The 23,584-nt window shown below is 38.5% G+C and overlaps 1 protein-coding gene across 1 annotated transcript in view; it reads left to right on the forward strand.

The window, feature by feature from the left end:
* The first annotated feature begins 15,250 nt into the window (after window positions 1-15,250).
* The window catches only part of LOC113192324 (uncharacterized), a 39,959-nt gene continuing 31,625 nt past the window's right edge, over window positions 15,251-23,584 (forward strand). The window contains exons 1-3 of the mRNA XM_077795515.1: window positions 15,251-15,352; window positions 15,926-16,069; window positions 17,296-17,421. Of these exons, the coding sequence (XP_077651641.1) occupies window positions 15,251-15,352; window positions 15,926-16,069; window positions 17,296-17,421 (372 nt within the window). The remainder of the gene's footprint in view (window positions 15,353-15,925; window positions 16,070-17,295; window positions 17,422-23,584) is intronic.

Here is a 23,584-nt window from a genome sequence, read left to right on the forward strand (position 1 = left end):
TTTGTCCTAGAATTTATATTTTTTAAACTTTTAGAGTGTCAGAGGCAACTGCTTACATAGGTCACTAAAAGAGCTCTTAAAGCTATAAATAAACTAAATATTCAATATAATTTAATGTGGTTGACTTACTTTTCTTTAATTTTCTAATTAGAGTCTTGCCAAGATATAAATACCACTCAAATATTCCAAGAGAGTTTTATAAAAGGGACAGAATCTTAGTGCCTGCCACTATTGTCCTTTACTTTTTCACTTTAGCTTCTCTCTAACTCTTTTCTTTATAGTAATATGGATGTGATGTCTGGTGTTCTAGCAACCATTTTGTGACCAGGATTATTAAGATCCCATAAAATATATTGTAGATCATTAGAAGCAGTCTGGGCTATGGGGAGGCGGTCAGTGCCTCTCTATGGGTCCTTCTTCCTGCCCAGAAGGGTATAAGCCACCGGAGAAGAAAAGTCAGAAATAATTAGTGAAGAAATAAGAAGCAGAGACAGAATTATAGTTTTGAAGCAGAACACCTGATACGTCCAGCCCACACAGAAGCTGGAGCTAAACAATTAGGAAATGGCTACTGTGGCTTAGTTAAGGGGCTGTATCAAGGCAGGGATAGAATATCAGGGGTGGAGCTTTGCTTCATGGTGTCTTGCAGTCAGCAGGTTGATAGGCATCTTGGCAAGTCACACCCATCTCTGAGAGGCTATGTGGCTGCAGAAAGTCACCCCATCTCCTGTACTATGGGGGACCAGACAGAGCTGAACAGCAATTCACATGTATTTGGGTGATTTTACCCTGTATGATTGTCACAAGAAGTTCCCAAATATCAGATGTTCCTGCTCAAAGTCTACAATGGCAGTGTAGTCCACACATAGCCCACAGATAGCTCTTGACACTGGGCACTGATGATATCCTTGAGAAGATTACTTTTGGATTGTTTATTACAAGAGAAAAAATAGGGTACAGGTATGCTGCTATAGTCCTTCTAATATAGACTGTGTGCTATTTTGATTCAGGCCCAGAGCAATGGAATCTGCTGACCATGTACTGAACCTCTGAAACTGTGAGCCAAAGTAAACACCTCCTCTTCTAGGTTGTTATTGCTATGTACTTGCTAGTTCTTCTTTCTGAATCCCCTATTTGTGTTAACGCTGGATACATAGGCTCAATTCCAGGAATCATGTTTAAAAATTTCTCCCTATAGTGGGCATCTATACTATCATCAGTTCATCACAATTCTCTTTCTCTAGAAATTTCCCTAAAAATCCCCCATTCTCCCTGTCCTCCTCCTCTTCAAGTCCCCAACTGTAAGTAATGTGGGAGAGCTCCATGTTCTTACATTAGCCATATTCCTTCCTCTGAACATTATATATTGGTTCCAGGGTGGGCATCTGAACCAAAAGGTCTAAAAGGAAAAGTTCATCAAGTTTTAGACCAAGAAATAAAGTCCATCTTCTCTTGTCTGTCCACAGTTACCTAAGCAATTATATGAATCAGTTGTTGAATTAAAAAACACCTTTTCTGTCAGAGGGGGAAAAATAATTGCATTAACTTTTCTGTCAACTTTCTGGTTGAACATTCAATTACTTAAAACCTACATCTTTTTCACATGAACTACTGCTTAATAATATTTCCACTTTCCTGGTTATGGGCCAGTGATTTATTTTTAATTATATTTTAATCATATTAGCTTCAGGTAATTTCAGCAGCTAAATTGACACTCAGTTCTGTCATTCAGCATGCTAATTATTCCTGCCAGATTTAGACATTTGCAAATTTGATTAAAATGTAAAACTCTATTCATCCAACTGGTTGTCTTGGAAAAGAGGATATGGTTGAGTACAATGCCTTAGATTACAAGGAATTTGTTGAGTTGTTTCCAATTCAATTAAAAAAAAAAAAAAGCCAAGCCTCCTGTTGCACATTTGTAATCCCAGTGACTGTGGAAGCTGAGAGAGGAGGTTCATAAGCATAAGACCAGCTTCAGAAATTTAGCAAGGCCCTAGGCAATTTAGTGAGATCCTGTCTCAAAATAAAAAATAAAAAGCTGAGGATTGTAGCTCAGTGGTAAATTGCCTCTGGGTTAAATCCCTAATACCCAAAATAACAAAAAAATAAATAAAAAGAAGATTATAATCCAATAAATGGCCTTCTTTGATTCTCAAAATGCAAATTCCCTAACTATATTACTTTGCCACCAAAATACAATAAAATTCTTCAATTGCATTTTGTCATTTCTTTTTTATATTCTTTAAGCATTATTAACAGAGTTTCCTATATCACTTCTAGAAGTCAGTATTTTAACTAAAGAATGATGCTTACATAGACTGGAAGGTGTATCCTGATTCAAATCATGGAGGTACTCTTTTATTCAGTACTATTCTACGTACACCTCCATACTAAATTCTCCCTCCCTACCTCTCTATCTATGTTTCTCTATTAATATTTGAGCTTTGTTTTGTTTGTTTACACTTCTCTTTATAACTTCAGTTGTTTTGCTTTCTGTTCTTGGTTAACATTGCACTATTTGTCCTATAAGTTTATTTCTCTTTCTCTCTCTACTTTTTCATTGGTCAAAAACTCGTCTGGCACAAACCATCCATGGGCTGTGTGTGCATTGTGTTACACACAGTAGCCTCTTGAGGGTCTAAGCCTGGCTCTGCCAACTCCCTGTCAGGGATTGATCACATGATGCGGGTGCGCCTCCTCCTCTAGCTCTGCCTAGGATCCCACACATAACTTGAGGTGGGTGTGACTCACCAAGATGTCCATCAATCTGCTGACCATAAGACATCAAGAAGTAAGACTGCACCCTTAAAACCTGATTCCCCTCTGATGGCTCCACTATAAAATAATGGAAACAGTGGACTTGTGCTCTCTTTTCCAGCTTTTTCCACTGTGGAAGCTGACCCTTAAGGTCGCCTAGCACCCCTCCCTTGATTTGAAAACTACTCTGTGTATTGTGCGGTTTTTCACTGCTTTCTAGCCTAATGTTGCAGCCAGCTCTTTTAAACCCAGTTCATCTCATCTGCACGAGTTGTAGGTGAGACTCATTCCTCTTCTAAACCTCAAAATTCGTTTTGTTCAAATTAGATTTTTAAATATATACTCCGAAATAAGACCAAGATGGCTGAGTGTATGTACCTGCATCTTCCTTCCACAAAACAGGAACAGAAACAAATTTAAAAAGTAACTGCAATTCCACTAGAGTGTTTGAGGGAGAATGCCAAAACGAAGAAGGGGTGCTCCAGAGATGAGTGGAGCAGAGACTCAGGATGACCTCATAAAGGGGGGATAGATCCACAGGTCATCTACTGTCACGTCTTCCCAACTCAGATCAAGCCTGAAGCAAGAGGAAATCTTGGAGCTCTGAATGAGAAGCAGGAAGCCCTCAGCAATACACTCTAATGACAAATAAACCTGAATCATTTGTTGCTGGAGAGGATCGCAACTCTCACAGACCCTGAGCCTAGGTTGAGTAGCTGCTCGGAATTTCACACGATCACATATCCCTGAAGAGTTTGGCCCACCTTGTGCACTCCCTACCCACGCTGCCTGCACAACACCACCATTGGGTCCTGTCGACCCGCTTACCTACAAAGCAGCTCTTTGGATGTACTCACCCACCTTTGACCCTGGGAATGAGTCAGGAAGCCCACTCTGAGTGATTTATCTCACCAAAGCTCTACAAAAGCACCCACAACCTTCACATTCTGAGAGACAACCCTACCTAAGCCACCATTGTGGCCCAGCTTCCATGTGGTACTTAAATAATAACAATTGCCCCTCCTTAGTTGCCAGGATTACCACACAAATTTCTCTCAGGCCTTCCAGGGGACCCAGCCTGCACATGGCCCTGAACACTGATGGATGCCCTACCCCAGCCTTGTACATGGTGCATTGTGCCCAGCGAGGACCACCAGTGGAGAACTGATACCATCTAACCCACAGAAAATGATAAATACCACCGCCATGCACACACAGCACTAGGAGCACCATGTCTAGTATTGCTGGCAAACTTATGCACCTAAGAGATCTGCATAGCATCTAGCAGAGCAATTACATGAATTCCACAATCCTAGGCCCCTGAGATACCCTCTGTCATTGACTACATTGACATTACCTTACTCAATCCACCTGGTACCAAAGCCAATGTAGTCCACCCAATGGACACTCTTGGACTCATTGTGAAGAGAATTTTTTTTTTCTTTTACAAAAGCTACTGTATAATTGGTGAAGACAACAGATTCAACAGATTTGCAAATATCAATAAAAAATATAATGCCCAGCAAAGCTCTCCTTCAGACCAGAAAGGACATTCCAACATTCAAAATTCTGAGACAATTCATTACCACCAAATAGGATTCCAAGAATTACTTTAGGGACACCTATCTACACCAAGGAGCAAAATAGTGGTAACTACCACCATGAAAACAAGTCAAATTATAAAACTCAGTAGCAGAGCATATAGATAAAGGAAAGGGAAATGAAGAAGCAAATCATATCACTATGGAAAATCACCAAACCACAAAAATGAATAATTAGAGGAATAAAGAGACAATAGATAAAACAACAGATAGAAATTAACAAAGTGACAGGACTGAGTTCTTATAGACCAATAATAACCTTGAATGTGAATCCCCCAGTTAAAAGATGTAGACTGGATGAATGGATTAAAAAAAGACCCAACTCTATATGCCTATAGAAAGTCACTTCACTAGTAAAGACCTATATATAGAAACTGAAAGTGAAGGGATGGAAAAGAAGTTCCATCACAAAAGTAAACCAAAGACAAGTGTAAATAGCTATATTATAAAATAGACATTAAGTCAAAAACTATAAAAAGAGTTGAAGAAGTCCACTATAAAATGATAAATGAGTCAATTCAACAGTAAGAGATAACAATTGTGATTAGAAATGGTAAGAATTGAAGAAATTCAAACAACATGCTCTTGAATGATCAAGGCGTCTATGAGAAAATCAGAAGAGAAATTAAAATTTTTTTTGAAACAAGTGAAAATGTAAACACAACGTACAAAAATCTGTGAGACATAGAAAAAGCTGTATTAAGAAGAAAGTCTATAGCAATAAGTTTCTACTTTAAAAAAGAAAAAAAAAGGTACCAAAAGAGAAGACACAGAGACAAAACCACATAAATAAAGTTATCTCATACTAGACAAAGGTGCCAAAAACATTCCCTGGAGAAAAGATAGCCTATTCAATAAATACTTCTGGGAATTTGGGAATCCATGTGTAACAAAATGAAATTAAACCCCTATTTCTCATCCTGCATTTTGAGTTGAGTTTGAAACTCAACTCAAAGTGGATCGAAGACTTAGGCACTAGACCAGAGACCCCCGTGCCTAACAGAAAAGAAAAGAAAAGAAAAGTAGGCCCAAATCTTCACCATGTTGGCTGAGGACCTGGTTCCCTTAACAATACTCCTAAAGCGCAACAAGTAAAATCAAGAATCAATAAATTGGATGGATTCAAACTAAAAAGCTCCTCAGCAAAGGAAACAATCAAGAGAGAGCCTACAGAATGGGAGAAAATCTTTACCATTTGCACTTCAGATACAGCATTCATCTTAAGGATATATAAAGAACTTAAAAAACTTAGCACCAAAAAACCCCACAAAAACCAAATAACTCAATCAATAAATGGACAAAGGAACTGAACAGACATTTCACAGAAGAAGAAATACAAATGATCAAGAAGTATTTGATAAAAATGTTCAACATCTTTAGAAATTACAGAAATGCAAATCAAAGCTACTCTAAGATATCAGCTCATTCCAGCCAGCATGGCAATTATTAAGAATACAAACAACAATAAATGTTGGCAAGGATGTGGGTAAAAAGTTACATTCATACATTGCTGGGGGGACTGAAAATGGGTGCAAACATTATGGAAAGTAGTATGGAGATTCCTCAGAGAACTTGGAATGGAACAACCATTTGACCCAGCTATCCCACTTCTTGGTTTATACCCAAAGGACTTAAAATTAGCATATTACAATGATGCAGCCACATCAATGTTTATAGTAGCTCAATTCACAATAGCTGAACTGTGGAACTAACCTAGGTGCCCTTCAACAGATGAATAGATTAAAAAAATGTGGCATATGTATACAATGGAATATTACTCAGCCTTAAAGAAGAATGAAATTATGGCATTTGCCAATAAATGGATGGAGCTGGGGACTATCACGCTAAGCAAAATAAGCAAGTACCAAAAAAGCAAATGAGAATGTTTTCTCTGATATGCAGATGCTAATTCACAACAGTGAGGGGGCAGGTACTAGGAAAGAATAGAGTTACTCTAGATTAGGTAGAGGGGAGTGAAGGGGTTTGGGGATAGGAAAGATAGTAGAATAAATCAGACATCATTATCCTATGTACATATGTAACTATATGACCTGGGGGGATTCTACATCATGTATAAACAGAAGAATGATAAATTATACTTCATTATATATGATGTATCAAAGTGCGTTCTACTGTCATGTGTTCTCACCAGCGACCCACACTGTCAAGATGAGCTGGGTTCAAAAGAACTGGCTGCAACATTAAGCTAAGAAAACAGTGAGAAAGCACAGGACACAGAAGTAATTTTCATATTGAGGGTAGGATGGCATGCTGGAAGGCATTGGAAAAGAGAGCATGCACCTGGAATCTATTTTTATGGGGGGAGGGGCACACAAAGAAATTTCCATAGAATATTCCATAGAATATTCTTCACCAAATAAGGCAGGGGATAAGGTTTCAAAGGCAGGTTGTCCAATCCCATTGGGTAATGCCCAAGTCCAGAGCTGAAGCAAACTTCTTAGCCCAGGGAAGGTGAAGGCCGCTTGCTTTGCACAGCGTGTGGTGTGCAATGCCAGACAGATACCCCCTTTATTCAAGGCTGAGAGGGGATGCTTAGCTGATGGGCAGACAGCTTCCCACAATGTATAATTAATTAAAACATATTTTTAAAAAGGTATCAAATAAACAGCCTAAAAATACTACTCAAATCAGAAAAAAAAACAAGCAGGAAATTAGTAGAAGAAAACAAATAACAAAAATCAGAGCAGAATAAATAAATAGAGACAAAAATATATATAAACAAATGAAACAGTTGTTTAAAAAGAAAAGAAACAAAATCAACAAAACTTTAGCTGCACGAATAGAGTTGGACCACATAAATAAAATCAGACATGAAAAAGGAGACATTATAATTGATATCACAGAAATAAAAAAGATCATCAGAGACTATTACTAACAACTATATGCCAACAAAATGGAAAATCTAGAACATTTCTGGACACATGTAAAGTACCCAAATTGAACTATAATAACTAAAAAATCTGAGCAGACCATTAATGAATAAGAAGATTGAATCACTAGCTCTCTCTCAATAAAAATAAATTTCAGGCCCGGATGGCTTCACTGCTTAATGTTATCAGAATGTCAAGAACTAACACAAATTTTTCTCAAACTATTCTAAAAAACTGAAAAGGAGTGACCTCTTTTAAACTCATTGTATCAGGTCAGCATTTCCCTGACACCAAAACCAACCAAGGATAAAACAGAAAGAGAAAACTACAGTCCAAAATCCTGATGAAAGTAGATGCAAAAACTGACAACAAAATACTACCAAATCAAATAGGATAGCATGTAATAAAATTAGAAGTATTGGTTAAAAGTAATTTATAGCAGGGATATTTTTGCTTAAGATTGTAACAAACACCAAAATCAGTATCAGCTACTTCACCGAAATAGACAAATATAAACCTAAAATTCACATGGACCCACCAAAGATCTCAAGTAGCCAAAAAAAAAAAAAAAAAAAAAGGTGAACAATTTAAAATTTACAAAACTGAGTGAGAATTATAGGAATCTACAGAAACCAAAACAACATGCCATTTGCATGAAAACCAATCCAGAGATCAATGTCTCAGAACAGAGAAATGAGAAGTGTATCTAGACATTTATAGTTGTACTAGTTCATCTTATACTACCTTAACAAAATACCTGAGGCTGGGTTAGTTACTTTTAAAAAAGAGGTTCATTTAGCTCACAGTTTTAGAGGCTACAAGTCCAAATAGCGTTATGCTAATTCTATTGAAATCCTCCAAGGACTCTTAACATCAGGGGAAAATATAGCCTCATGTCAGAGCACATGCCAGAGAGAAAGTTCACAATGTTAGATAGGAAACTAAAGAGTAATTCTGAGGTTAGGCTGTCTCTCTTATAACAACTTTTATTCATGAGAACTAACCCAGGGTCCCATAAGAACCCCCTTAATTAATTCTGAGGGTACTGTTCCCACCAATAACCCCAAATCAACTTTCACTGGACCCAATCTCTGAAAAGTTCCACCGTTTCTCAGTAGTCACAATGGCAACTGAGTTTCCAATACATAGCTTTGAAAGCCAAAATCATATCCAAACCATCGCAACAGTCAATGGATCTTTAACAAAGGTGAATAAAGTATATATTGGAAAAAAGACTGTTATTCTTTTCAGTAAATGGTACTGAGAAAAGTAGACACACATATGAAGAAGAATGAAACTAAACACTTATCTCCCATCATATATGGAAATCCACTCAAGAGAAATCTAGAGTCACAAATATGAGACCCAAAATAATGAAACCACCAGAGAAAAAGGCAGGGAAAAGACTTTAAGGCTTTGATATAGAACAATATATCGATAAGACCTCAAAATCACAGGCAACGAAACCAGAAGAGACAAATGAGATTATATCAAAGTACAAAGCTTCCTCATGGCAAAGGAAACAGTCAACAGAGTACAGAGACTACCACAGAATGGGAGAATGCAAATTATTCATCTGACAGGGGATTAAAATTCAGAATACAAAAGGAATTCAAAAAACTCGATAGCCAAAAAAAAAAAAAAATCTGATTAAAGCCAAATGATCTGCATAGACATTTCTATAATTAATGTACACAAATGGCCAACGAGTATATGGGAAAAAAGACTCCACATCCCTCATCATGAGAGACTACAAAGAAAAGCCACAAGGAGATAGTGTCTAACCCAAGTTAGAAAGGCTATGATCAAATGGCACAAAATAAAAAGACAAAAAGAAAAAAAAATGTTGGCACAGAAGACAACCCTGTTGGTTGGAATGTAAATTAATAGAGTAATTTTGGAAAACAATATGGAGATTCCCCCAAGAAACTAAAAAATAGGACTACCATATTATCCTACTGTCTCACTACTGATAGATACCCAAAAGAAACTAAATCAGTATATCAAAGAGATATTTCCACTTCTATGGTTATTGCAGCACCATTTAATACAACCAAGATATAGAGTCAACCAAGGTGTTCATTGACAAGTGAATGGATATAGAAAATGTGGCAGATATATACAGTTCAATATTATTCTGTCAGAAAAAAAAGAATTAAATTCTGTCATTTAAAGCAATGTGGATAAAATTGGAGGATATTAAGTAAATAAGGCAGTACAAAAAGATAAATACTACATGCTCTGTTCATATGTGGAAACTAAAAAAGTTGATTTCATAGAAGTAGAACATAAAATACTAACCACTAGAAATCAAGGAATATAGGAAGGGAGAAAAAAAAAAAAGAAAGAGGTCAGGTGACTGGTACAAAATTTCAATCAGAGAGAAGGAATAAGTTCTGGAGTTCTACAGTATGGTAGGGTGAATATAGTTTATAACAATTTATTATATATCATATAAAGAACTACAACACAGGAGTTCAAAGCTTCCCAGAACAAAGAAATGATGTAAGTTTAAGGAGTTGGAAGCTCAGCAATAAAAGAGGAATAAAATCATGGCATTTGCAGGTAAATGGATGGCGTTGGAGAAGATAATGCTAAGTGAAGTTAGCCAATCCCAAAAAACAAATGCTGAATGTTTTCTCTGATATAAGGAGGCTGACTCATAGTGGGGTAGGGAGGGGGAGCATGGGACAAGTAGGTGAATTCTAGATAGGGAAGAAGGGAGGGAGGGAGAGGGAGGGGGCAGGGATTACCAAGGATGGTGGAATGTGATAGACATCATTATCCAAAGTACATGTATAAAGACACGAACTGGGTGTCAACCTTCTTTATATACAACAAAAACATATGAAAAATTGTGCTGTATACGTGTAATAAGAATTGTAATGCAAAAAGAAACAAGTACATGTATAAAGACATGAATTGGCATGAACATACTTTATACAAAGATATGAAAAACTTAGCTCTATATGTGTAATGAGAATTGTAATACATTCCACTGTCGTGTATTTATAAAAATAAACTCAATTTAAAAAAAGAAATGCTAATTACAATGATTTGACCATTACACATTACATACATGGATCCAAATATCACATCACAACAAATGCATAGATAAAATTGTTGTGTCAGTTAAAAATAAAAAATACTTATGAATAGTTAAAAATGCTTAAACAAAGCTGAAAAAGTCTATATTCATAAACTCCAACACACATGAAAGTTTATATTTTTAGGTATTATTTCATATTTTTATGCCTGCATCAGTTTATGTTCTAGATTTTCTTTTGTTCTTTAGATGCTTAGCCATTTACTAATTCACTCACCATGAATGCACATTCATTGCCTGTGTAGTCCTGTTCTATGCCATCTGCTACATGCTGGTGATACTAAGTCATGACACAGTAACTGTCTTCAAGGAGCAATGAACTAGTGAAGACTTTCAGGTCAGCAGGTGGTTAAAAGGTATGGAAAAGCAGGGCATGGTGGTGCACACCTGTAACTCCAGCTTCTTGGGAGGTTGAGGCAGGAGGATCAAGGCCAGCATGGGCAGCTTAATGAAACCTCTCTCAAAATAAAATGTAGCTCAGTGGTTCAATCTCCAGTAACACAAATTAGTTACCTAATTAAGTAGTTTAAAAAATAAAGTATTGAGAAAATTATAACCAAGACCATATAAGTCAGAATATATGTCCAAGATCCCTTCTTAATAAGCAATATACCTCCTACTTCTACTATAAATCTTCCTGATAATGCATTAGAATTTTTTTTGTAGTTTAGAGAATGTACATACCAGTTTTATATTACTTTATTCGAAGTTAACAAGTGCTTTCTTTAATTTTCTAGTAGTAGGTGTAAAAATCATGTGCTGCAGCTTGACAGTTGTAAAATATTTTGGATACTCTTCAACTATGCATCTTCTTAACATCACTGTCTTGCCAGGTTACCAGCACTGACAGGTGACTGATACTGACCCTGTTTAGCTCATGCTCACAACACACACAAAACTTCCTGTCGTGGCTTTGCCTGATGATGTTCCTTTGGGTCTGTGAGGTTCTGTAAACGGTGTTAGTGCTAACAATGTTCTGTATGACTTAACTCACTGGCAAGATCACATTGTTGGACCTCTCAACCACTAGAACAAAATCTTTCAAACTGATAGCTGCAGAATTATAGAGTGTTTTCACACTGATCTTTTGCTAATGCAATTAGCATTGTGTTTTGCATCTGTGAGTTAATAAATTCTTGAATCATAAAAAAAGAATAATATGTTCTGAGGATGTGATGGCCCTTCTACATCTGAAAGCAGAGGTCCATCTGGGAATAGTAGGGGTTGCTAGTGGAGGGCTGAAAGTATAAGCCTGTGGATTTCTGCGGATACTATCTGCCTGTGTCATCAGAATCACTGCTGACATTTCTAGCTTTTAAGACTCACCATTCTGTGGGAAGCCACCTGTGAAACTACTTGAGGGGCCTTTACTAGGCACAAGCCAAGGTTCTTCCTTGGGAACAATCCTAGCTTTCCAGTGTGCATCAAACTGCCCAAGGTATGAGATCTCTGCACTGCCCCTTCCCCCCCACCACCACATGACTCTAGTAGCAGGATAGCTCTCAGAGCTCCAGAGTTGGGCATAACCCGCTGGGAACTGGACAGCCCATCTGATAGGATACCTTATTTGGCAAAGAACATCCCACAGAAAACCTTTGATGTTCCCCCATATAAATAAAGCAAGCGCGGGCTTCAGCTCTCTCTCTTTCCACTGTGGAAGCTCAGTCCCAAAGATCAAAGAGCCTCCTACCCTTGCTTTTCATAATTATTTCCTGTGCACTGTGGGTTTTTTTTTTTTTCACTGTTTTCTCTTTATTAGCTTTTATTCCGCAGCCAGCCAATTCTATCACCTGCACGAGACGTGGGTGGAACCGTTACTTTGAGCTCTCTTTATAAATGTCTTTATTCATTCACTCCTTCATTCATGAACATTTATTAAAGACTCATTCAGTGCCTGGTACCATGTTAAATGTGCCTTCTGTTTTAAAGCCATTTATGTGATTTTCATACTTTCTCCCACAATTTTCAGGAATTTTGAAGTCTGCTTTCTCAAAGTCAAAAGGTGTCTGCCTCTTCCTTTTGCTTCTTCTTTTGTGATAAACAAGCTTACACTTTTAGAGTCCTTTTTTTTCCTTCAAATTGCTCAAGTGAACATTATTTACTGAATTACTTCTATGGGCTGGGCAGCATGTAAGATGCCCTGGGGAATATGAAAATAACTAAGATTTGACCAACCCTTTTCTCAGGAAGTTTATAAAGAAATAAGGAAAATGTGTGGGGGAAAAAAGCCACAATAAAAATAACAAGGATGGCTACACTCAAGATATTTTATTTTTAGAGATAAGAATTTCTTGGTTAAAAAAATAATAAGATCAGAGGAAAGCCTCTGGTTTCTTCCTTAATTGTTAGACATTAAAAGGTGAAGTAACACTGTAAATGCAGTTTTGATAAAGCAAAAACAAATAATAATAATAATAATAAGACTGATAATTTTTAAAATGTCTTTGTATTTCCAAGTAATTTCAGGGGAGAAAGTACATGGATGATAGATAACCAGTCTTATCATATCCCATTTTACCAAGATCAGCTCATTGCATTACCAAAATAATGATATTGTGGATCAAATGGTATTTTAGAAAATATACTTGCGTAATGTTTTCATAGGCTTTTCCTTTATATCTTTTTGAAATGCTGGTATATTTTATAAAGATTATGCATTTACACTTGTAATCAGAAAACAGAATATATTATAAATTTGTATGTGGAGAATCTATAAGGGGATGGCATTGTACTAATTCTCTAGAGAAGGATCTATTAGGTTTCTTTTTCAAAGTAATAAAATGTATATGATTATAAATTTTGAAAAATATGAAAAATAGAAAAAGGAAAAAAAAACACTTGTAAATCTACCACAGTAGCACAACTGCAAATTGAGGGTGATGTGTTCCTTTCCATTCTTTTTCTACATTGGTAAGGTTGTTTCTAAATGGCTAGAGAGAAATATTTCCTAATATCTAACCACAAGAACAAGAACATTTTCTTTGCATGTATTCAGCTTTGCCTTTTGGTCCAGATGGAATGGTAGAATAATGGGGCGATTACATGGAAGGATCTTATGAGTCATTCAGAATTCTAATATCTCCCAGTAAGTAAAATCTGTTCTTCTAGACTCACTATCTTGTAGATTGGTCATATTAACTAATTATCCAGATTTTATTGGCATTTACCACTATTGCTTATGTAGAATTTTAATCTCCTAAAATTTGGAGGAAGGGAACACTGGGTAATGTTTTAGAGGTACTGGAGCAAATCCAGTTAGCCATCTGATCAGTTACCAACTGCTTTCCTCTTCACCTACTCTGCTCTAACCTCCAGAGTTAGACACTGCAGACTGCCCCAGCTCTGGCCTCACCAGGAGGCTGCCAGGGGTCCTGAAGGAGCACAAGGCAGGGCAGGAGATGCTGAAGGACAGGAGATGCCCATTGTTACCTCCCTTACTAAAGGCTCCCCAGCAGTGCCACTTGGGTCCTACAGGATTTTTACTGAATTTGCTTTTTAGGAATGTACTTAAACCTTCCTACTCCAGGTGTGTCCACTAATAGGCAGCATTTGGAAGCATTTTAGAAAGGCAACAGGCCAGGCCCCACCAGATTCTGCAGTTTAACAAAAGCCTCAGGTGATTTATATGCAAACTATGGTTTCAGAAGAACTTCCTTGAAGCCCCCCTCTCTTCCTGAGACTATGACATAAATACACTTGGGGATAAGGGCAGCTTTGGGTCAGGAAATAAAAGTGACACACAGGCTATTTTTATGATCATGGGATCATCCCTTCCCTAGGATGGCTTCATCTTTGTGGCTGAGTCAAACTTGAAACTCTTGGCACCTCCCTTAGGATGCACTCTCCCTCAGGAGGCGCCCTCCTCACCACCTCAGCTGGGGAGACTTTTGGAGATGGCCATTCCTTTATCAGTTCAAGCAGACGTGGTTTAGTTCACACTAGAAATCCACCAGACTTGGGGGGAAATCTTGTGCTTTACTCATAGGTAAAATATGCTTTAATCAACATTAATTCAGCATGTATTACCTACAAGCACCACATTATAGGCTATGAGAATTCAAAAGAAAAAAAAAAGGTAAACAATCCTTGCTCTCAAGGTAGGCAAATGAAAAAGGCTTGTTTGGGGACACTTTGGGGAGATAGTTGGAGGAAGAAGCTAAAAGGTTCCAGTTGGGACCATCTTACCATAATTTAGAAAAACCACTAACTCATCTCATATCTATAGCCTGTGGTGCTTTTTTTTTTTTTTCCTCCAGGTGGAACACCTTTCTTCCCTTTCCATTTCCTTATATTCCTGTCAGTCTTGCAAGGCCAAATTAAAATGCCCGTTTCTCAATGAAATTTGCCCTCATCCCCTCAGCTAACATGATTTTGATTCTCCAGAATGCCATTGCAACCTACCTTCAGAGCAATTAGGTAGAGTGAGTTCTTATGGGGGAGAAGAGGGGCTATAAGTTCCCTTCTAAATAGAGATTTTATTTAAGCACTCTTCTTAGATACACCATGGGATAGACACTGTTGTGCCATGATAGTTTTTGAGGAACGAGAAAAAAAAAATTAAAGCTAATGTATCCATTCTGTTAGTACTTTACTTCAGGAAATATACCATCCTTTTGAAATCATAATCAAAGGGGAGATGGTAAAGAACATTGACTGGGATAGTTAGGAAGATTTAAGTACCACCCTCCCCCTTAAGCATCCTTTTCTCTGAGCAGATTGGTTCTTCCATCCAGAAACCATGTCCTCATTGATGGATTAGTAGCTGTTAATCCCAGCTGGATGAAGTTTCATCTTGATGTAAGATGGGAGCTGGCTACCTTCCGGTCAGTATTTAAGAAATCCTCTACCACAGTGGGTAGCACATCTTCCAGCTGAATTTCCCTAAGGCTGAGATGGAACGCATGAGACTGGCCCCTGTTCCTGAGGAATGTAGATATCTAATTAACCACGTGGCTTCTTACCTGATGCACATCAGCGATATCTATTTATCCATGGTTAGTATTGGATCTTGGGCAACAGTAAGGGAGGTTTTAGTTCTGATCTGAGAGACAATGTATTTACTATCTCCTTCGTAGTGGTCATGGCCTTATTTGTGGTCTGATACTAGGCGAAACAGGAACTTGGTGGCTAGGACGTTGCTGTTGTGTGGGCCAATGATTTGGAACTGTGATTGCAAACTATGGATAAAGAGAATCATAGCTCTTCCATTGGGTTCCCAACAGTATATAGACAGAATAAACAATTCTGCACCTATAAGCTATTTCATAATTAATGTGAATCTGTTAGGATTAATGCAGTAGATGGGCTTTAAAGTTTCATTTATTTATATCAAACTTCAGTCAAGGATCTATGAAGATAACAGAAAAAAGTGCAAGTATGTAGGTTAAGAAATCTGACCTTTTCAAAGGCCATAATGTCAAATATTAGGCCCTAGCACATTAGATACTGGACAGCTGCACTTTGAGATAGCCTGGGTTCAGTGAGGCAGTGACTCACTTGAATGAGTCCCAACTTAGAAATGAGCATCTCTCACCCAGGGTCTCTGCCCCTTCTCTCCTCTCTCCCAGGCCTGCTACTATGTTGACCAGAAGGGAATGCCTCCTTTTGTCATGTTCTTCGAGGAAGAGGCTGAGTTAAAGAGGCAGCAAGCAAAGCATTTCCTAAGATTTTTAAGAAAACGTAACGGCGCTATCTGCCTTCCAGTTATAGAGGTGAAGATAATTTTGCTATTTTATGTTCTATGTAGGCCTTTGCCAAGTCCAGAAAACTAGCTGCTGCCTAACTTGCAAGGTTACTCATGTTCTTTCAGGGCTCCTTAGTAACTGAGCTTGAGGACATGCAGTGCTAACACCTTTGGGGATAAATTTTAGCTACTAAATTTTTCTTTGGCTTTTCTCAATGAATTATACAAAATGTGCTCCCTGGATCTGCTGCACCAGCACTGCCTGAAAATCCTGGGAAGTAGAAATTTCAAGAGGCCCCCTCCAGGGCCAGGGAATAGATTCCCTGTGGGTGGGGTCCAAAGAGCTAAGTCTTAACACCTCTCCAGATGATTCTTTTTTTTTTTTTTTTTATTCATTTTAGTTATTGATGGACCTTTATTTTTTTTTTTATTTATATGTGGTGCTGAGAATCGAACCCAGTGCCTCACACATTTGAGGCAAGCGCTCTACCACTGAGCCACAACTCCAGCCCACTTTTTTTTTTTTTTTTTTAATATTTATTTTTCAGTTCTCGGAGGACACAACATCTTTGTTGGTATGTGGTGCTGAGGATCGAACCTGGGTCGCACGCATGCCAGGCGAGCGCGCTACCGCTGAGCCACATCCCCAGCCCCTCTCCAGATGATTCTAATACTCTCTGGAGTTGGAAAAGCATTACTTTTGTGACTTCTTCCCGGAGCTATTTGCATCCCATATCATGTCAGGAATGTCATTTAGGTACAGGTTCAAGTATTAGATATGACTGTTTCTCCCACATTGTAAAACACTGCCCTTCCCAACCCCTGTTCCTGGAGCAGAGACTGAACTTCTGTTGAGTGTTCTTTTCTTTTTATTCTAAGCCTTTTTGTTGTTGTTATAGTTTTAACTCCAGCTTTATAAAGAAAAGTAAACCACTGCCAGAGAATTCCAAAATTAATGAACTAATGGCATATCTCTGTGTGATGTACCCTTGATACCCTTGCTTTTGTGCCACATGAAAATCACCCCAAGAATCTTGTGAAAATCCTCATACCGGTACTGCACCCCATATCTGTTAAGTCGGTGTCTGCAATTCAGCCAGGCATCAGTATTTAAGATTCTTGGTTGATTCCTTTGTGCTACAAAGTTTGGGAACCATTGGGCTGTGCAACTTCATCATCAACCTCATCATGGAAGTAGATAGAATATCACTGTGCCTGAGGTAGGACATTGACACCCCTGTTCCTTTTTGATAGAGGTCAGATATAAATAACTGGGGAAGTGCCACGCAAGCACTCACATCTGCTGTGCAGAAGGAGAAAATGCTACAAGAGATCCTGGAAGACCTGAAAAAAGTAGTTACTCAGACCCGTGAAACTGAGGTAAGTAGTTAATTGAGCTGATAAACACCATTGCTCTTGTTTGGTTTTGTTGTTGTTTCCATTCTGGACTTTTATGTGCTTCTGGGAAATGGGCCCAGGACAGTGGATCACACAGTGTAGATGTGCTTCTCTCTGAGGAAGTATAGGAATGATTTTGAAGGGTGCTTTGGGGATGGGGGTTATGGATCCTTGAAAGGAAGAAAGAATGTAACTCTAAAGGAGAGGAAAGTCTCAGCAGGAATATTTCCTCTGGGTGATTCAACAGAATTGTGATTCTGTTGCTGATTTGTAAGTCTCCTTGAGTAGAAATACTGAAGCTTACTGAGCACCAGAATCACTTGGAGAGCTTAGTACAACCAAGTGCTGGGTACATCCACAGAGCTTTTGATTTAGTTTGCCTTTGTATGGGTCTATGGTTTGCATTTTTTAACAAGTTCCTAGTAATGATGCTGCTGGCTGGGCCCACAGGTTGAGACTGATTGTCCATGATTGTGACAACAGATGTCAATGGCTGGCTGTTGTGCTACAAACCTCTGTGAAGTTCTGGTTACTGGTGAACTTCCTCTTCACCAACACCCTACCTTCTCAGAAGGTCAAAATGAAGAAAATATTCCCAGCCCTAGTGAGACACTGGGCTTCCCCCAAGGAGTTCTGAAGGACTCTGAATGCCTGGGACTTCTGCTAGACCGTTTCAGTTTAAGGGTCTTTAAAAGTGAGCTCAGGGCAGCTACCCAGTCTGCAAATGATTCAAAGAAATGGGATTGAAAATCATTGCAGTCAGTTTGTTCTTCAAGTGAGCTGTACTTTTGGTATACCCTAACACTCACTGAAAGCTAATGCTTATATGAACCTAGAGGTTTTGAATAGGTCCTTTGATCTGTGCTCTGGGAATTTCAACATGCATATGAACCAAATAGTTCCTTTTAGAAATGTTGATTTAGGTGGTCTGGAGTAGACCTTAAGATTCTGTATTTCTGACATGCTTCCAGGACCCCCTGGTTTATGACCTATAATTTAGGTAGTTTTTCTCATTGCAGACATGGTCCTTAATGTGGTCCTTTCCTGTTTTGTTTCTGTAGCTCAGACCCTTCATAATAGAATTCCTAGAAAAGCAGAAAAGGAACGTGGAATACCTGGAAAGCCAAATATCTTATCAGAAGTTGCTAGAAGAGAAGAAGAAGATAGAAAGCGATTTTGAAGCGTCTGCCGAGACATCAGCATCAGGTAGAAAGACTTAACTTCTTAGGGCAGCACAGCAAGTCTTCCCATTGGAATTTCCATTTGCCCTGAAGATGGCTTTCCACTTTCCTAATTCTCATTGATGTGCGTAAAAATAAACCTATTTTGCATTGTAATAGTGTGTAAGCCATTTAGAGGATTAGTTCCAATTTGGATTGATAAGAACTTTCTGACAAATATTGGGCATATTAGACTTTAAAAAAAAAAGAAAGAAAAAACCCTCCTATTCCCCTCAATGGCCCCCAAACACCCAGATGACAATGTCAAGATTTGGTAAATTCAACCAGTGCAAAATCTCAGTACTGTTCTTCCTCCTTGGAACATAGTTTAAGCTCACCAAGTAGCGGATTTCTTCAAACTAAATGCAAGGTAAAGTTTGAAATCAAGAGTTCTTGGTATAGAAAGGATGAACCTCACTGGAAAGGAGGTACAATGGATGGGCAGCTTCAACCCAGCTCCATTTTTTCATAGCCCAAGGTAGATGTAGGCAACAGCATTGTACACAGGCTATTGACACACTGCAGCTGAGGGTATGTTTCCCACCCCCTACTGTGAGCTAACTAGGCCCTACTTGGGTAATTACTTTCAGGAGCAAAAGATGAGTAGGCAAGCTTGGGTCAGACCTCTCAGGGCCTCATGTGACTAGTACCACCTGGGAAGGAACGGGTGCTCTAGAACATTGTGTCCTGCCTCCAAAACCTTCTGTTCTCATGGCCATGAGTGAGGTTTTTACATCTTTATTGCATCAGTGTAACAATCCATGAATGAGATTAATGGTAATTCATAAAGAAGATTAAGTAAATAGATATAATATCTAGAACAGCCCCTGCCCAGATTACACAGTGTTAGTTTATGTAATAGTGATGCCTCTTCAACTTGAAGAAAGATATACATAAATACTTCCAGGTCAGTTTGCAGTGGTGCATGCCTGTAATCCCAACTACTCAGCAAGCTGAGGCAGGAGGATCACAGGTTTGAGGCCAGCCTCAGCAACTTAGTGAGAGGCTGTCTCAAAGACTAAAAAGGGGCTGTAGCTCAGTGGTAGAACACCCTGGGGTTCAACCCCCAGTATATTAAAAAAAACAAGTAAAAATAGTTTTCTAAATATTCTTTGATTATTTTTCATGTTTTCATTATTGGATTAGCTGTACGTAACAGTGGGGTTCATTCTGACACAATTATACCTGCATGGAATATGATTGGCTCTATTTCTGTCCCCACAGTTTCCTCTTTCCCTCTCTTCCTCCTTCCCCATTTTCTCCTTCCTCTACTCTATTGGTCTTCCTCCTATTTATTTTTAATTGGCATTTTATATGTAATGATGGAATTCCCTGTGGTATTCATGTAGGTATATAGCATAATTCTATCAATTTTATTCGGTATTTCTCCCTCCTCTATCCAACCCCCCCCCACACACACACACACACAATCTCCTTTCTCTACTCCACTGATCTGCACTCTTTTCATGGGGTCTGCCCTTCCACCCCTGATTTTTCCCTCCCTTGCTTGGCTCTAGATCCACTTATGAGAGAAGACACTTGACCCTTGATTTTTTGATTCCAGTTTATTTCACTTAGCATGATGTTCTGCAGTTCCATCCATTTACCAGCAAATGCCATAATTTCATTCTTTATGGCTGAAAACCCCACTGGGTACATACACCACATTGTTTTTATTCATGCTTCTGTTGACAGGCATCTGGTGTCATAACGTGGCTATTGTGAATTGTGCTGCTATAAACATGGATATGCATCTATCATTATAGTATGATGATGTTAGTTCTTTTGGATAAATACCATGGAGTGGGATAACTGGGACATATAGTGGTTCTTACAGTCATTTTAAGGGGGTAGTTTGTCCCTTAAGTATCCAGGATAATTTTAATTAGTAGTAGCAGATAATTTAAGCCACTGGTGGTGGGTCTTACAAGTTTTATTCCTCCAGGCTAGATGCTTTGAAGAAGTTCAAAGCATACCTCTCTTCTTTCCTCTTCTGGTTTCCACCATGGTCTCTGCCTTCCATCTATTATGCAATGCCTGAGAAAGGCACTAATTAGTGTCAGCTGAATTCATCTCCCCAGTGCTTCTCACTGTCCCCAAATAGGTCACTTGTACTGGAGTCAGTACTGGTCAGTAGAGAATAAAAAACATCCCTTGACTAAGCAGTTTCATAAATCACAAAGCCACTAGGAACAAATAAAAAGTTCACGGTAATTTGTAAGACATAAGGCATAAGTTAGGGGTCCTCCTCGTTCAAGTTTTTCCCGAGAGACTGGATACATGATGGAAGCACACTCCTTTATAATTTGTTTTCTGTTTGACCCAACAGCCAAAACATTCTGACTAATCTTATAAAGAAACTTACTAGGTTTAAGAATATTAGTGTCAATTTTCAAACTTCACATGCTCTTCAGAAAGCTTATGAATCCTATCCTTCCTCTGTCCCCCAAAGCCCTCTAGGACATAACAGATTTTAGGTCAGCTGGTGGAATATTAGTCTTCCCTTTAGAGAGAATTAGAGGCCTCCACTTCATCCCTTGGATAGCTTTACTGCTTCCTAACAACACAAACATACCCGAACACATACCCATAATTCTCACTGTCTTTACTAAATTATATTATTTTCACCAATTTACAAAGTTTGAAAAATAGTCTTAAGAAATCTACTACCAAAATGTCTCAGTTCTGTTGTTTTCAGATAGACACAGAAACTCAAGCTAATTAGTAACAAAGTATTGCTAAACATGTGTTTGCCTTGGCATGCTTCTGCCCAACTTAGAAATTCTGTTGAGATCACCGGGGGTAGTAAGATTAGGAAAAAAGGGGAATGCTTGAGATTTTGACTTTATCTTTTGTCCTAAAATTTGTATTTTTAAACTTGTAGAGAGTCAGAGGCAAGTGCTTACATAGATCATTAAAGGAGCTATCTTAAAGCTATATTTAGAGGGCTGGAGATGTGGCTCAGCGGTAGCGTGCTCGCCTGGCATGCGTGCGGCCCGGGTTCGATCCTCAGCACCACATACCAACAAAGATGTTGTGTCCGCCGAGAACTAAAAAATAAATATTAAAAAAATTCTCTCTCTCTCTCTCTCCTCTCACTCTCTCTTTAAAAAAAAAAAGCTATATTTAGAGACTAAATACCCAATGCAATTTAATGTGGTTGACTTGCTTTTCTTTAAGTGAAGTAATTTTCTAATTAGATTCTTGCTGAGATACAGATACCTTTCAAATATTCCAAGAGATACCTTTCAAATATTCCAAGAGATACCTTTCAAATATTCCAAGAGATACCTTTCAAATATTCCAAGAGATACCTTTCAAATATTCCAAGAGATACCTTTCAAATATTCCAAGAGTTTTATAAAAGGTACAAACTTCTAGGGTCTGCAACTATTGTCTATTATCTTTTTTCTTTAGCTTCTAACCCTTCTCTGTAGTAATATGGATGTGATGTCTGGTGTTCCAGCAATCATTTTGTTACCAGAATTATTAAGGTGCCATGAAATATCTTGCAGATCAGTTAGAAGCATCCTGGGCACTGATGATATCCTTAAAGATACAACATCCCTGTGCAACTTACTTTTGGATTGTTTGATACATGAGAAAAAAATAACAAGGTCCAGTTTTGCTGCTAGAATCTTTCTAATACAAACTGTTAGCTATTTTGGTTCAGATGCCCACCCTGGGACCAATATATTATGTCCAGAGGGTGAGGCAATGGATAATGTAAAAACCCAGAGATCTCCCATATTACTTAGAGCTTAGGGTTGGGGACTTAAAGAGGGGAGGATGGGAAGAATGGGGGATTTCTAGAGAAAGGGAATTGTGATGAGGTGATGATAGCAGAGATGCCCACTATAGGGAGAAATTTTTGAACATGATTGCTGGAATTGAGCCTATGTATCCAGAGTTAACACAAATAGGGAATTCAGAAAGAACTAACAAGTACAGAGCAGAAGTTAATGGGGGTTGGGCAGAAGGTAATCAGTTTGATGTACTCAGCTATTGTTGGACAGGTTAAACACATCAGCTGTTCCACTTGCCCAGGTACAGGGCTTCCTAGCCACCCCACCCTTTAGTATAAAGTGTTCTCACCAATCTTCTGATGCCATGTGCCAACTGATAGGGCAGATCACTTGAAGATATTGGGGGCACTTGCATGTGTTCCTTCTCTTAAGCAATCAAGAAACAATAGCTGGTGGGCATCTGTTGAGTAACCCTCATCATACACAATAAGAAACATTCAACCTTGTTCTTGGGCACTGCCTTCATAATCTCTCACGGCACTGGCCACCAATGTCACCCAGAAGGCAAAGCTGCGTATTGAAGACACCAAGTGCTCATTACATCATTACTCTCCTGGAAAATACACGTTTAAGACCTTTTATTTTAGAACCATACCAACATCCTTCTTAACTCTAAATTCAAGACTTGGTTCTCTTTGTTCTTTAACTGTCTACAGTGACCTCTCCCACCATGTCTGTTTAGCTAGGACCCTGCTTCTATAGAAGTGACGATGCTGAATGGATGTAGAAGGAGGAAAAGCACCTTTGATATGCTCTCTTACTGCAGACATGTTGAACTTGAGATGCTAGTTGATTATGTAAATGGAATCGTGGGCCCAGAGAGGGATGTGGGTGGGAAGGACAGGTTTCTGTGTAATACCTACAATGCTAAAGTGATAAGCTCACTGTTAGCATTTTCGCTACTGTGACTTAAAGACCTGACAAAGAAAAATTTTAGGGGAGAAAAAGTTTATTTAGGCATTCATGGTTTCAGAAGTCTCGGTCCATAGATAGTTGGCTTGATTCCTCAGAACCCAAGGAGAGCAGGACATCATGGTGAAAGAGTGGCAGAGGGAAGCAGTTCATATGATGATTAGAAAGCAGAGAAACTCCACTCACTAGATACAAAATATATTCCCT

The sequence above is a fragment of the Urocitellus parryii genome, chromosome 2 (assembly GCF_045843805.1).
Source record: "Urocitellus parryii isolate mUroPar1 chromosome 2, mUroPar1.hap1, whole genome shotgun sequence".
NCBI lineage: Eukaryota > Metazoa > Chordata > Mammalia > Rodentia > Sciuridae > Urocitellus > Urocitellus parryii.